Here is a 16,061-nt window from a genome sequence, read left to right as displayed (position 1 = left end):
TGTCAAAGTACTAAGCTGGCCCAGTCTTTTGCAATGGGTACTCCAGAATCCAGTCAGCTGGATTCCAACAAAGTGTGCTTACTGATGATAATGTTTAATGCTCCTCGTCTACAGCCACATTGCCTTAGGACTTTATTATATTGCAAGGCATTTTTAATTCACAGGTGTTTCAGGAAAATTTTGGGAAAGACACAGCACTTTATTAAATCAAAGTGTGGCAACATAGGTTTTCAGGCTACCATTGGAAAAAAATTGCTCCCTGTGCTGCCGAAACCCACCAACATGTTAACTATTTCTTTTCCTAGACAAGGCCGAGGGCTCAGGGGCCTAAGTGCCAGTCTCAAAGCCATGTCTTTAGACAATAGTAAAGTTCTTCTCACACCACGCCTCGCTAGACGGCTGGTCACTGTCACATCAACAACCTCAACTTCTGGGGAGTCACGGAGCCCTTCAGAGTCTCCATCCAAAGAGCCCCTGTCTGAGGAGAGACGGGGTGAAGAAAAAGAAGGGGACCGGGAGGGTCTCCATGTAACAACTGAGCAGAGTTTGCCACCGTGCACACCTCCAACCCGCTCGCCCAGCATCAGTGCCTCATCATCATCCTCATCATCTTCATCGCCTGCCCTGGAGCCAGCTGGCGAGCTGCGCAGGGAACCCATGAATATCTACAACCTTAATGCCATCATCAGAGAACAGGTAGGACACATTGGTCATGTCCCTCTCTTGTCTTCAACTTTCTTGTTTTCAGCCACCACAAACCTTTTTTTCAGATAGCCTTGTCCTTCTCTCATTCACCTTCACCTCCAGGCTCTACATCTATAAAACATCCTCCAGTTTTATTTCTACATATCCTCCCTCTCTAATCTCCATCCCTTGATCTCTACGCTGTCCTAAGATGTGACCCCTCTATGAAGATTTGGTGTTTTCATATCTTAACCCTTATTTTTAGGTTGTGTTTTCCTTCCCTTTACTGCTGTTAACTTCTCCGCCCTTCTACACCACAGATAAAATGTATCTATTTGGCAGAAATCCTCATCATCTATCTTTTGTACTAACAATCTCTTCAAACCTTCTTTTTCTCTCTTCCTTCTCTATTTCCCTCCAAAGCACTGCTAAGACTGCTAATTGCACCACTCTTTGTCTTATAATCTTCTCTTGTCTACAACCTTACTCATCCCCTAGGTGAAGCACCTGCAGCGGGCAGTGGACAGGTCTCTGCAGCTGTCTAGACAGAGAGCTGCAGCCAGGGAACTGGCCCCTCTACTGGACAAGGACAAAGAGATCTGCATGGAGGAGATCTTGAAGCTCAAGTCTTTGCTCAGCACCAAGAGAGAGCAGATAGCCACCCTCCGACTGGTGCTCAAGGCCAACAAACAGGTGAGAGGGCAGGCATGCAAGTTTAACAATATTTTAGATTATGTAATGCACGTACAGTGGCAGTGTTTTGGGTATGGCTGTTGATTCAGCATCCAAATGGGGTAGGGTGATATAATTGCTGAGAAGAATTCCAAATATGGGCATTATAGCCAAAGAATTTCCATAAATTTTCTGTTATCAATCAAAAGTTATTTATTGGTCCACCAAGTTCTCACTGGTTCAGTCTGCTATGACCCATGTCTCCAAACCAACCAATCAGAATATGGTAATAAATGATAGAAATCAATGTGATGAATGCAATGATATATTGAAAAAACGGCTTGTAAGAAGTCAGCTATGCTGTTATGTCCAAATAAGATAAATAAGTCTTAAATTGAGAACCATTACTACTGAATTAGCAGTTAGTTTACTCAATTCATAGTGCTGTCAGTCACAACAGACACAACAAGTATACAAGTATAGACCTCCACTATAACATCTTGTGGTGACACACAGACCACTACCTATTGTGCTGAACAGAACAGCAACATCCAGCAGGGGGTGCTTCAACTCAACACTAATCCAACAGCTAAGACAACCCTATAGTAAACATAAAATGCTACCCTATCTCTTACCCTACCACCGAGGATATCTGATCCTTGTCATGGGTTGAATTCTTGAGTACATGATCATGAACATGCATCAATTTACCAAGTAAGTTTCTCACTAAGGTAGTTGTGCATTAGTGATTCAATGCAGATGTTACTGTTACCTATATTTATTGAGAGAATTTCTAACCTATTTTTTCCCAGACAGCAGAGGTGGCTCTGGCCAACCTTAAGAGTAAGTATGAGGCTGAGAAGTTCATGGTGACTGACACCATGATGAAGCTGAGGAATGAGCTCAAGGCCCTGAAAGAGGATGCAGCCACTTTTTCCTCTCTGCGCGCCATGTTTGCTACCAGGTCAGAGACAAGATAAAACAAACAAAACATCACTGCTCAGAGTTTTCTTCACAATGACAGATCTAGTGGTTGCAGTAATGAAGCCACAGAGCAGTTCTTAACAAACTCATACAGCATTTATGTTGCATTATTTTGTTATATTCAGATAAACACATTTACATTTACAGTTGAGTGAGAAATTGTCTGAGTCACTCTAGTTGCTCGTAGCCTTTGGTTGCTAGCTGTGACTGGTGGTAGCTTAACATTTACTGCGCAGACAGTGTTATCAACCCACTCATCTGCAAGAAATTATTTCTTGATCTGCCCATCACTCTTTCATTTTGATTTTTATTCAGGTGTGATGAGTATGTGACACAGTTGGATGAGATGCAGAGGCAGCTGGCTGCAGCTGAGGATGAAAAGAAGACTTTGAACTCCCTCCTGCGGATGGCCATCCAGCAGAAACTGGCCCTCACCCAACGCCTGGAAGATTTGGCCTTTGATCAAGAGCAGACTCACCGCACTCGTGGGGGCAGGCTGAGCCGTGGGAAGACCAGCACCCCTAAAGTAAGTCTGCCTGCCTCGGCTTCGGCCTCCAACCTCACCCAAGGTTCCACTTCAGATATGGCTCCTGGCAGCCTCACTTCAACTGGCCTTACTAGTCCAACGTCAATTCTTCCTGATGATTCCACTTCTCCCCTTAACCCTTCCATGGTCAGTGCACCAGCTGCAGCTCTAGCTTCACCTCTCAGCTCCTCCACTACACACATAACACCTTGCAGTCCATCATCACCCATGTTTGCCTCATTAGGTACCTCTTCGGTGCAAGAAAGCCCACCATCTCTGGAGACCCGTTCTTCTCCTTCAGCACGGACAACACCCTCAACCCCTCTGAGGCTGCCTCATTCCCAGTGGACACTCGGGGTTCAGGCATTTGTTGTTGATTCCCACAGTTTCAGTGTCAACATCTCCCCTGCTCGTCCTCAAAGCTCGGTCCTCTCCAGGCAGTACACCCCAGACACACGCACCTCTCCTCCACCCACCACCACGACTACCACCAGGCCCAACCAGCTAGGATCAGTCCCCTCCTCTCCCTACCAATCCCCTAATTTGGGTCTCAGACGCTCTACGTGGAGCCCCTTACCCCGAACTCGGCCCCTTTCTAGCCTGACACGCTCTTCTGTTCTCTATACTCCTTCCTCATCCTCCCTCTACTCATCCTCCCACTCTGCTTCTTCCTCTCCCCACAGTTATTCTTCTACCTACTACAGCTCTTCTCCTGCTTTTACCCCCTATAGCTCATACCTTAATACTGGCACCTCCACCTCCTACAGCCACTCCACCCACTATATGCCACTGTACCCCAGATACTACAGTTCTTACCAGCCCCGGCAGTGACACCACGCTATAAATACTTTACTATAGCCATTTTTCAGGCTTTTCTACCAGGCTCCTCATTGAAACGCAATCTGCAGCTCCCAACATCCTGTTCTATCCGTGTCCTGAGAGAGTGGGGGCTCACAGAGAGGAGGACAGTGTGGTTTCCATTTTCCTAGTCCCGGTTTTCCTGTGCCTAAGCCTTGGCTAATGGGTTCTGAATGTTCAGTGACTTGCTCAGGGATTTAATATAAGGAGCACAAGCGGCTGTGGCATCCTTTTATTCTGAGACTGATGATTGGTCCACAGGAAGGCACTAAAAAGACTTTTTTATTGGTGTTTTCAGCCTTTAGGTTCTTCAGGTTGAGACCACACATTCATGAAGTGATTAAAACAAAGAGACATTCAGACATTGGCTGGACAATTGATGACACTTTCAGTGGTTCAGATGAAGGCCATAAAAATTTCAGTGCAATATCCAAACTTTAAATAGTAATCAGTCTGACATTCTCCTTATGCAAACATTGTAAACCAGATATATTTTAGTAAAGCAATTTCCTCTGGTAATGAGGTACCTGGATGCTTAAAGATTCAGTATGATTCAAACTAGTGTGTACAACAATGTTGTTGAAAATTGTGAAAATTGCTGCAGGTCCCTCAAGAACGGGTGTAAGTGGAGTCAAGAATTCTGTTTGATGCATATTCACGCCTTTTTCATTTTCAGCATTGATTTTGTTCTATAATTGTAGAGAGAATCACATGCAGCTTGTATAATGAGACAGCTCTGTATGAGGAGTGACAAATGAGTCACTGGTTTGCAGTGGATATTTAGTGATAGTGGCTGTTGATCTCTAAAAGGAATCTGTTGCATCTCATTGACCATTCTTCATTTCTTGTTAAGGCTGGTTGCCATCATCAGCTCAGTCTTTCCAATTTTTGTTTACCTCTAGCACCACCCCGTGCTTTGTGTGTATACAGCCATGTACACAGCTATGCATGTTCAAATTTGGATGCTCCTATACTGTAAATGTCATTTGTCCATGTGAGTAAATGATAAAATAAAATAAAATAGGTGTATAGAAAACAGCTAGGAAAGAGGTAGGGAGAAGGAGAGCACAGAAATGTGGCATTTAACCGGGTAGGATCAGCTAAATCACATAATCTAGTTTAGGCATTTGTGAAAGCAGTATGACTTGCAGTTAGCTCTGAGGTGTGTCTCAGTAGTCTGAGTTGCCTTTTCCCTCATCTTTTATCTGGACCTACCTCAAGTAGAGTAAGTATTGAAAGCACTGGTAAAGTAACTAACACACTATGACACACTAGCCAAATTCCCCAACACATCACTTATTACATATTGTTTCAGATACAGCACTGTGGATTAGTTAGTAGAGAGGTTGTTTTACGCTGAACACAAATTCAAATACAGTATGAACCTTTTCTAAGAGACTATGAATCTCAATAATTTGTAAATTCTCCTTTTTGGTCCCCGAACACTATGGCCACAATGGAAATTGGTCTTTTTTTTCATTTTACTTTTACTGTCACGGTTACTATTACCTACAAAAAAAATGGCCATTTAGACAGACGTTGATAACTTGACGTAATTAAATATTTGCATTTGTTTAAAAGATTATGCCATGTATATTCTTAGAATTAAATAAATTCTAGGGTATTTCTACAAAACAAATAGGTGCTTCAAAGAAAGTACAATCAAATAACTATCAGTTAGTGGCTCTATCCCAATACACACTCTTGGTGTGCATAAGTACATAAGGGCCTCACTTGCGTGCGTGTGATTCCCACAGTGCCCGTCACATGTTACATTTTGCCATGACTTTGTACTGTCTACATGAATAATAATATAATGCTGAATCCCACATCATTAACATCAAGTTCCTTATGTCTGTTGATTATTATTGTCTTAATGTCAGCTTGTACTGTACAACTGGATGGGTGTGGCATGATAGACTGTGGTGAATTGTAGGATCCACTTTGAATTCTGCTTTGAAGCAATGTTAGGACAAGTGTGCATCAAGTGTGGGTTAAATGCACTGCGTGTTGGTATGTTTATGTGACATGGGACATACTTGTCTACCACGGTACCTCTAAGTTTGAGTGCACACTGAAGTGCATACTGCAAGTGTGGGTATTGGGATAGACTCAGTGCTTTTACTGGGAAGTGCATAAAAAAAACTGTTCTGACTCACCATCATGGCCGACTTTGGTTAAACTGCTACATTATCAATGTAGCACCCTCTTGACCCTCTGAGGCAAATTGCAAAGGTTCTTTCTGTTACACAAATGATTGTATTCAGGTTATATGAAGGTTTGTTCATGGTAATGCTCATAACTCAGGGATAAAAAAAAAACCTTCATTCAACCTTAAAAGAGTCAACAACCAAACCAGAATGACTACAAGCTGATGCTTGTAGTCATTTCAGGGAGAAGAGCTTTCCCAATTAAGACTAGTCTTAAATTTTAAGAAATATGCTTGATATGCATCTTACCTATGTTCATCTTTTCTAACATAGAAAACATTGATCAGTTTCACCTAGGTGTCTGGTACAGAGAAGTCTGGTGTGTGGGTAGCTTAGCTTAGCATAGACATTGGATGCAAGGGGAGAATTGCATCCTGGCATGATGACTTGGCAACAATTTTAAATTTAATTTATTAATTTTCTTCTGTAGATGTTTATGCCAAATGGTAGACAACTGTTTCTCATATCTCTAAGTGTTAACTTAATTTTTTTTATGTGCTGTATCGTCCCATTTAGGATGGATGTATTTCTATGTACTCTAACTCTTTAGCTAGTGCCGATTCTGCTATTACTGTATTCATTTGAGAGTTTCTGGGAAATGATAATCTGCATTAAATGGTTGATATTTGGCAACTAGTTAGCATCAAGACAGTGCTTTGAATAAAAAGATTTCAGTCAAATCAATGTTCCCATTTTTGTCAGAATCAGAACAAAATCAGACGCAATATCTATATGTCTGGAGTAGCCATCATAACTAATGTCAAAGGAAAATAAATTAGATTCCACTTGCTGAACACTTTGTAACACTATATTATCAACCTGTTCACATGTAGAAGATACTTTCCTCTTGCATCTAATTTAGCTTATCTTGTGTGTGCTCCAGTTGAAATAGAAAATCAGGTGAATAACCCGGATGGCTAAATGTTAGCTTTGGATTTCTTGTGACTCAGAGAAAAATGTGAAACAATACGACTGAAATCATGTTTTCTTCTGAGACTAACCAATTGCCCCCGATATCTTCCAGTTAACACAACTTCTGCTTTCTTAGAACTTCTACAATAGTATTAGCCGGATTAACAGTAGCTACAGATTCAATATAGACACTATTCAAGGAAATACAGCAGCTTAAAAATGTTTCTATTACTCAAAGTTAGGGAATGACACTTATGACACTAATTGGGTGCTTCCCGATGACTGGACCACTACAGCTAATGTGATCAAGGAGACAGGTAGGAGGGTACTCTGTGTGTCATCTGGAAAGAGGAAAGTGGACAAGGAGACTTGGTCGTGGAACGAGGAAGTTCAGGAGTGTATACAGAGAAAGAGGTTAGCTAAGAAGAAGTGGGACACTGAGAGGACTGAAGAGATTAGACAAAAGTACAGGGAGATGCAGTGTGAGGTGAAGGTAGATGTGGCAAAGGCCAAACAAAGAGCATATGAGAAATTGTATGCTAGGTTGGACACTAAGGAGGATTTGTACAGGTTGGCCAGACAAAGAGATAGAGATGGGAAGGATGTGCAGCTGGTTGTTGTGATTAAAGATAAGGATAGAAATGTATAGACAGATGTCAGGAGTGTGATGGGAAGATGGAAGGAGTAATTGATGAATGAGGAAAATGAAAGGGAAGGAAGAGTAGAAGAGGTGACTGGTGTGAAGCAGGAAGTAGCAAAGATTAGTAAGAGTGAAGTGAGGAGGATGTTGAATAGGATGAAGAGTGGAAAGGCAGTTGGTCCTGATGACAAACCTATGGAGGTATGGAAGTGACTAAGAGAGGTGGCAGTAGAGTTTCTGACTAGTTTGTTTAACAAGATCTTGGAGAGTAAGAGGATGCTGAGGACTGGAGGAGAAGTGTACTGGTATCAATTTTTAATAACAACGGAGATTTGCAGAGCTGTGGAAACTACATAAAGCGGATGAGCCACACAATGAAGTTGTGGGAAAGAGTAGTGGAAGCTCGGCTAAGGGCAAAGGTGAATATTTGTGAGCAGCAATATGGTTTCATGCCTAGAAAGAGTACAACAGATGCAGTATTTGCTTTGTGGATGCTGATGGAGAAGTACAGAGAAGGTCAGGGGGAGTTGCATTGTGTCTTTGTAGATTTAGAGAAAGCATAGGACAGGTGCCGAGAGAGGAGCTGTGAGGACGTCTGGAGCGGCAGAGAAGTATGTTAGAGGGGTGCAGGACATGTATGAAAGCTGTATGACCATGGTTAGATGTGCTGTAGGTGTGACAGAGGAGTTCAAGGTGGAGGTGGGTCTGCATCAAGGATCAGCTCTGAGCCCCTTCCTGTTTGCTCTGGTGATGGACAGGCTGACAGATGAGGTTAGATAGGAATCTTCGTGGACTATGACGTTTGCAGATCACATTGTGATTTGTAGTGAGAGCAGAGAGCAGGTGGAGGAAAATCTAGAGAGGTGGAGGTCTGCTCTGGAAAACAGAGGAATGAAGCTTAGCCGCAGTAAGACAGAATACATGTGTGTGAATGAGAGGGACCCAGGTAGAACGGTGAGGTTACAGGGAGCAGAGGTGAAGAAGGTGCAGGACTTTAAGTACTTAGGGTCAACGTTTCAGAGCAACGGTGAGTGTGGAAAAGAGGTGAAGAGGCAAGTGCAAGCATGTTGGAACGGGTGAAGAAAAGTGTCAGGTTTGTTGTGTGATAAAAGTGTTTCAGCAAGAATGAAAGGAAAGGTGTTCAAGACGGTGGTGAGACCAGAGATGTTGTTCGGCTTAGAGACAGTGGCACTGATGAAAAGACAGGAGGGAGAGCTGGAGGTAGCAGAGCTTAAGATGTTGAGGTTCTCTTTGGGAGTGACGAGGATGGACAGGATCAGGAATGAGGACATCAGAGGGACAGCTCATGTTAGATGTGTTGGAGATAAAGTCAGAGAGGCCAGATTGAGGTGGTTTGGACAAGTTCAGAGGAGAAACTGTGAATATATCGGTAGAAGGATGCTGAGGTTGGAGCTGCCAGGCAGGAGGTCTAGATGAAGACCAAAGAGGAGGTTTATGGATGTAGTGAGAGAGGACATGAAGTTAGTTGGTGTGAGAGAAGAGGATGCAGAGGACAGAGTTAGATGGAGGCACATGATTCACTGTGGCGACTCCTGAAAGGGAACAGACGAAAGGAAAAAGAAGACACTTGTATTTTTCAGAACTTCATGCTAAGCAGCAACCACCCAATATACAGTATGTGGTTAGTCGCAAACTAGACCAATATATGATGTGCTCATTTGATGTGAACTGTCAGCAGTCAAGATTTGGGATGTAATTTTAACATGTCTGACATCATCTCAGCAAACATGGTACCGTATTCTTTGTGCCTGTGTGTGCATTACAGAAGCTAATATACAGGTCTACTGTACACAGTGTAGCCTAATAACAAATACCTGCTCTGGCTGATCATCTTTTGTCTGGACATACTTTTTTTTTTTTTTTTTTTTTTTTTTTTATAATATAAATGCAGTTCCAAAATGCAGTCTTTTTGTCTTATTCTGTATTTCCTTTTTTGCTTACTTTCTGTTGGGTGCATAATAGCCCAGTTCTGACAATAAATGGCCGGAAGTATTTTTTGTGAGGTTGCTCTCCAAAATACAGACTTGGCAAAGACTTCACTTTCAACTTTACTGCAGTGTACTCTCTTTTGTTGTATTCTTTCTATTACTGGAACTAATAATTGTCACTCTTCTATTTACTTTCTTTATGTATTCAATGAGGATATCACTGTTTGACTATGGACTCTTGTCTAATACTGTAAATGGATACAACCTCATGCCTAAAACACAAGATTTTCAATATGCAACATGGGGCAAAAACTCATTTGACAGGCACATTCATTTCTTTTTTTTTTCTGATTGGCTGCTTTATAAGCTATCTTTGCTTTCATGGGCCCACAGATTGACTTTTTCCTACCTTACATTATGTCCCTACCCAATTTTTACCACTGTTATAGTTCGGATTCAAGCTGATCCATTCTCATGACCCAGTGATATGCCCACACATTATAAAATTTGACTGCTTACTGCTGACCTAGCATCGTCACACCACACATTTCTCAGGCATTTCCATCATAGAGCAGCAGTTTGTAGATCAAAATTTTATTAACATTTCAAACAAAAATAGCCAGCAGGATAAAAGAAAAAACAAAAGGATTACAAACTATACATGGAGGGGACACAAACTGGAGGGCCAAGGCGGGTGCATTGACCCACTGAAGTAGGCCGTGCAGAGTAAAAAACACAACACACACCACGCATCAATAACAACTTCCATAAAAGACAGAAACTGAGAAGGCTTTCCAACCAGCTGCTACCATCCTCTCAGCAGCTGTTGAGCAAAACAGGTATGGCCAGATGTGTTACTACTACCAAAAGTGGCAGGCAGTCCTAAATCATTTGAATGCACATGTAAGGAAGCTTTGTAGAACAAAGAGTAAAATGTGCATTGTGTTTACACATAATATGCAGCTTGCAAGGTGTTAAATAGGTTCTGTGATAATATATGAGTGATCAGCTGATGGTGTAGTTTTTGAGAAACAACGTTAATGTTTTCCACTTTGGCTCCCTGTCAAAATAGGGAGGTCATACCCCCATATGCTAACTAGTAAGAAGTTTATACAAAAAACAAAACAAAACCCCAACATGCTGTTCGTTTTTTAAAAGATGATTAAAGATCTCATAAATTAAATCAAAAGGAAGATGTATAAAAAAAACATTTTGGATCTCTTAAAATGTAAGCAAGACTTTCCCATTCAACCATGATTATGTCATAATGGAGAACACAAGTGTCATTTGCAGGAGATAAAATAGTTAATATGACCATCAGATCTAAATATTGTAATTAATTACGGGGCCAGAATGAAGCTGAATGTGCTTGGGTGGTGCTTTAGGAAATACGATGTCCTCAAGTCTCCAGGGAATTCTAGACTAATGAAGTCACAAAGAGACAGAGGCATCAAGTTTAAACCAAAACATCAGTGGTGTGGGAAATTATTATCACTTAGCTTAACTACTATGTCCTAAAAAATCCACATTCGTTTCCATTATGCATTAAAAGTGGGCTCAAAATGAAGAAATATAACAGTCTCCTGTGGGTGTAATCTGTATGTTGGCTGAGGTAAAAGGAACCCAGTGTGATCTCCTCTCTGTGACATCCCCCACTGTACACAACTCATGCAGTCCCTCACTGACAAACATGTCCCTGCCCTTTAATAAACATATGCTAAATTACACGTTGCTGAATTTTAAACAAAGAAAGGTGTTAAGTCTGTCAAATGTTGTTTTCTGCCCCATGGTACACCTGCTGGAATATCAGTTCACTTATATGCTGTTTCAGAATTATGTCTGTGGCCTTTCTCTCAGATAGTGCCCACTAAAAGATTCCATACAACAACCAAATGTTGAATTTGATTGCTTACCTGCTGTTTCATCTGTTAACTAACATTGCAAGCCATCACGTGGAACTGATGAAATGGCTGAACATTATGAGTTTAATAAAGTGGGCATTTAGAGAGAAATACTGTAAAAAACGTATTTGTTCAGCCAACTAGGTGTTTTTGAACAGGCTACATTACAGTGGAATACAAGGTGATTTGCTATACAGACATGTCCTAAAGCAACACATATCTGGTCTTTGAAAACATGTTTAAGGTACATTCACATTATTTTGAACAAATAGTGCCGGCAAGGCCCGATCATTTATGTGATATTCCTTTAGTAATAGACAGCCTAGGTAATTGGCAAAAAATTAGCATTCAGCATTCATACAGTTACAAGGACTGTTGAATACACAGTTTGACTCTCTGAAATGTAGCTAGCTACTGCTATTAGCACTGTAGCTAAGCTGGCATTGTTTTGTAAAGCCCCCCTGGAAGTTTTGGAAGTTTTCAGCGATAATGGGAGCACACTGTAAGTAAGTGGATTCCACGGTAGCGGCACAATCCAAAATCAAAACAACAGTTTTTCATAGTGCCAGTGGGATAGCAGATGAAACACAGCAGTATACATGAATATCGCATTACCAACCATGGCAAGTTGTTTGTTTGCTCTTCAGCTGACAGTCATATATTTAAGAATTAAAAAACAGCTGCACTAACCCAGAGACTTACTCACATCAAGCCTGTGGCAACCACACAGGGAACAAAATGTGTTTATAGTAAATTATTTTTTGGTGTTCTGTTGAGGTTTGGCCTCTCCAAAGCTGCCAAAAAGCATCATATTATACCATATTCTTCAAATATACATCTACATTATACATGTGTACAAACATTTACATTTTTTGTGACATTTGGATTTGGAGATGTAGAATTTTTATGGAAAAGGAAAAGGAAGGTTGCAGTGGTTCTCTTCAAGAGGCCAAGAAAAAGCAATAAAAAAATCTTCAGATTCAAGAAATACTGTTCAGTAGCAACTGGACTTGCTTGTAATTCAGCTGGCATGGAGAGGCAGGCCTATAAACATTAGAGTCTTTAAATTGTTGTCCCTTTGATGGTCCCTGGAGGTTGTTGTCCTGCACCACTTTCATGTGTATTGTTAGAGACACAATGCAGTTCATCATTCCTAAGGCAGCTCCACAGTCATTCACACTCAAAATGTGTAAGTGTTTTATAAGTGGTGCCAAAAGGTGTTCACCTACTATGTTGAGAAAAGGTCCTTCCTGTCTGACATATTACTTTTGATACATTTACTTTTGAACACCTTTAAAAATAACAGTCCTCCCTTTCATACGTTGCTGTCTTTAAAGGAGTGACCCTTGTCTTTTAGGTGCAGATGGACTGCTGAATCTTGTCGGGAGGAGCTGGGTCTCCTTTTTGCATCATGTGTTTAAGAAATAGTTGTTTACTGACTGAATTACAAAATAATTCAGTCAGGACTGTAAAAGTCTTTTGGATGAGAGGTGAAATGTCTGAAAGGACTATAAACCAAGTTCACTCGCCACTGAACAGAATAATCGTGACCTGGATGAATTAGAATCTCCTCAGATGCTCAGTCAAAATAAAACAAAGCAAAACAAATTACTTAAAATTCAGAACTACAGCCTACTGAGGCCTTTTTCAACAGCAGTGTCTATACGCTCAGAAAAATATTGTTTTATTTTGTTTAGTTTTTTTGTGTAATATTCTGTGCAAATCCAATCCAATCCTGATGGTTGAATTTTAGTTGTGGCTATTTCTAAAACTCATCAGCAGCACTGGCAAGAGTGAGGAATGAGAACACCAACTTTAAACGGATGCAATAACCTTAACCAGAAAAAGTGAATTTGTCTGAAATGTCTGTCTAGCTAAAACTCCACTATGTTGTTAGAGCATCACCTTAATAAACAGTAAGGATCCCACTTGTATTGTTTGAAGACCAAATCTTACTTGATCATGCTAGAACTTATGTCCTGGAAAGTGCAAGTAGTACCTTTGAGGTAATGGCCTGCTATTCAAACATCCAGACTGTTAAATATCATATCACTGGGTAAGTTCCAAACCAGTTTGCTTTGCGAACACTTTATATGCAGGTGCACATAGCAAGTATGTTAAAGCTTTAACTGTACAGTGTTATGTTCTTATGTATCATAAACATATGTGAATTAATACACTGTTTTATTTTTTGTGATTGGGTGGTTGATCTTGACTCTCCTACACAAGAGGAAAATAAATTTCCATAATTCCCATTTGTAGTCAAGGTATATGCAGTAGACAGTATATCTACAGAACAATGTCTCAAAAAGAACCTAATCTCATTATTTCAACCTTAGCCTCCTTTTTGGGTAAGTGTTCTGGCCTTGATTTCCTTTAGCCTTTATCTTAAGTACAAGATGCAGTGTATATGTGTGCTTTGTGTGGTGCATCTAATAGTGTCAGTCTCTTACAGATCGTCAGTAGCCTTCTGCCACAGTGCCGTTCCTCATATCCCCCCCACAGCTGACAGTTGGGCCTCCTCAGCTCTTTCCACAGGTAACAGTAACAGTACAAAATAGAAGATATAGTCAGTAAGCAACCGCCAAGTTTATATTTGTCCTTTCAAAATCTCATGTATGCCACAAAGTCACATTTCCACTTGTTAAATAATCCAATTTCAATTCAATTCAACTTTATTTATATAGCGCCAATTCACAACAAAGTCATCTCAGGGCACTTTACAGAATAAAGTCAAGATTATAAAGATGTATAGAGAGAACCCAACAATTCCCCCTGGAGCAAGCCATAGGCAACAGTGGAGAGGAAAAACTCCCTTTAACGGAAGAAACCTCTACCAGAACCAGGCTCAGGGTGGACGGCCATCTGCCTCGATCGGTTGGGGTGAGTGGAAAGGGGAGAGAGAAAAGAACAGAGCAAAAAGCAACAACAAAACATCGGGCAGATTGGTAGGACCAGTAGCTGCATGCTTGAAGACACACAGCTTCAAAGCCGGGGACACCTGCAGAAAGGGACAGAGAGAGGGGGACAGAGGAGGACAGAGACAACTACGGGAGAGAACACACAGAGTTAATAACATACAGTGGTGACAATTGCATGGTGAGAGGAGAGGAAAGAGGGTCAAGAGGAGGAAAGGGGCTCAGTGCATTGGGGGGATGGGTCCCCCAGCAGTCTAAGTCTATAGCAGTATAACTATAACTAACTATAAGCTTTGTTAAAGAGGAAGGTTTTAAGCCTAGACTTAAAAGTAGAGAGGGTGTCTGCTTCCCGAATCTGAACTGGAAGCTGGTTCCACAGGAGAGGAGCTTGATAGCTAAAGGCTCTACCTCCCATTCTACTTTTGGAAATTCTGGGAACCACAAGTAGGCCTGCATTCTGAGAACAAAGTGGTCAACTGGGATGATATGGTGCTATGAGGTCTTCTATATATGATGAAGCCTGACCATTCAGAGCTTTAAATGTAAGAATAGTTTTAAATTCTATTCTAGATTTAATGGGAAGCCAATGGAGAGAAGCTAGTGAAGGTGAAATATGATCTCTCTTGCTAGTTCCAGTCAGCACTCTTGCTGCAGTATTTTGGATTAATTGCAGGCTCTTTAGGGAGTTACTGGGGCATCCTGAAAGTAGGGAATTACAGTGTCCAACCTAGAGGTAACAAATGCATGGACCAGTTTTTCGGCATCACTTTGAGACAGGATGCTCCTAATTTTGGCAATGTTCCGTAGGTGGAAGAAGGCTGTTCTAGAGATTTGTTTTATATGTGAGTTAAAGGATAGATCCTGATCAAAAATAACTCCAAGGTTCCTTGCAGTAGTACTGGAGGCCAGACTTATGCCATCTAGTGTAACAATATGGTTGGACATCATATCTCTGAGATTTTTGGGCCCAAATACTATGACTTCAGTTTTGTGTGAGTTTAAAAGTAAAAAATTGTGGGACATCCAGGACTTTATGTCTTGTAGGCTTGAAGCTTTATTAACTGATTATTTTCATCTGGTTCCATAGATAAATATAGCTGGGTATCATCAGCATAACAGTGGAAATTTATGGAGTGTTTTCTAATAATGTTGCCTAAAGGAGACATATATAAAGTAAAAAGTATTGGTCCTAACACAGAGCCTTGTGGAACTCCATAGCTAACCTTTGTGTGCATGGAGGATTCATCATTAACATGAACAAATTGAAATCTATCCGATAGATAAGATTTAAACCAACCTAGTACAGTTCCTGTAATTCCAATTTCATGTTCCAGTCTCTGTAATAAAATGTTATGATCAATGGTATCAAATGCAGCACTAAGATCTTACAGAACAAGTATAGAGATGAGTCCAATATCTGAGGCCATGAGAAGATCGTTGGTGACTTTTACCAGTGCTGTTTCTGTACTATGATGAACTCTAAATCCTGACTGAAAGTCTTCATACAAATTATTCCTATGAAGGTGATCACATAATTGTTTTGCAACTACTTTTTCAATGATTTTAGAAATAAAGGGGAGATTAGATTTGGTCTGTAATTGGCTAAGACACCTGGTTTAAGACAGGGTTTTTTAAGTAGTGGTTTAATTACAGCTACCTTATAGGCCTGTGGTACATAGCCTGTTTCTAAAGATAGATTGATGATATCTAATATGAATGTATCTATTAAGGGTAAAGCTTCTTTGAGCAGCTTAGTTGGAATAGGATCTAGCAGACAGGTTGTTGGTTTAGATGAGGTAATAATTGA

General features: G+C 40.8%; 1 protein-coding gene across 7 annotated transcripts in view; it reads left to right on the top strand.

Moving 5' to 3' along the window:
• Nucleotides 1–13,775, top strand: part of LOC137098297 (protein bicaudal D homolog 1-like) — a 59,591-nt gene extending 45,816 nt beyond the window's left edge. For all 7 annotated transcript variants that reach the window (XM_067474406.1, XM_067474401.1, XM_067474403.1 and 4 more), the window contains 4 exons: nucleotides 306–696; nucleotides 1,183–1,377; nucleotides 2,169–2,320; nucleotides 2,656–13,775. In XM_067474406.1, the coding sequence (XP_067330507.1) occupies nucleotides 306–696; nucleotides 1,183–1,377; nucleotides 2,169–2,320; nucleotides 2,656–3,697 (1,780 nt within the window). In that variant the 3' untranslated portion in view covers nucleotides 3,698–13,775. The remainder of the gene's footprint in view (nucleotides 1–305; nucleotides 697–1,182; nucleotides 1,378–2,168; nucleotides 2,321–2,655) is intronic.
• Nucleotides 13,776–16,061: the final 2,286 nt, after the last annotated feature.

This window comes from Channa argus, chromosome 14, assembly GCF_033026475.1.
Source record: "Channa argus isolate prfri chromosome 14, Channa argus male v1.0, whole genome shotgun sequence".
Lineage (NCBI taxonomy): Eukaryota > Metazoa > Chordata > Actinopteri > Anabantiformes > Channidae > Channa > Channa argus.
This window is presented reverse-complemented; position numbering and strand designations above follow the sequence as displayed.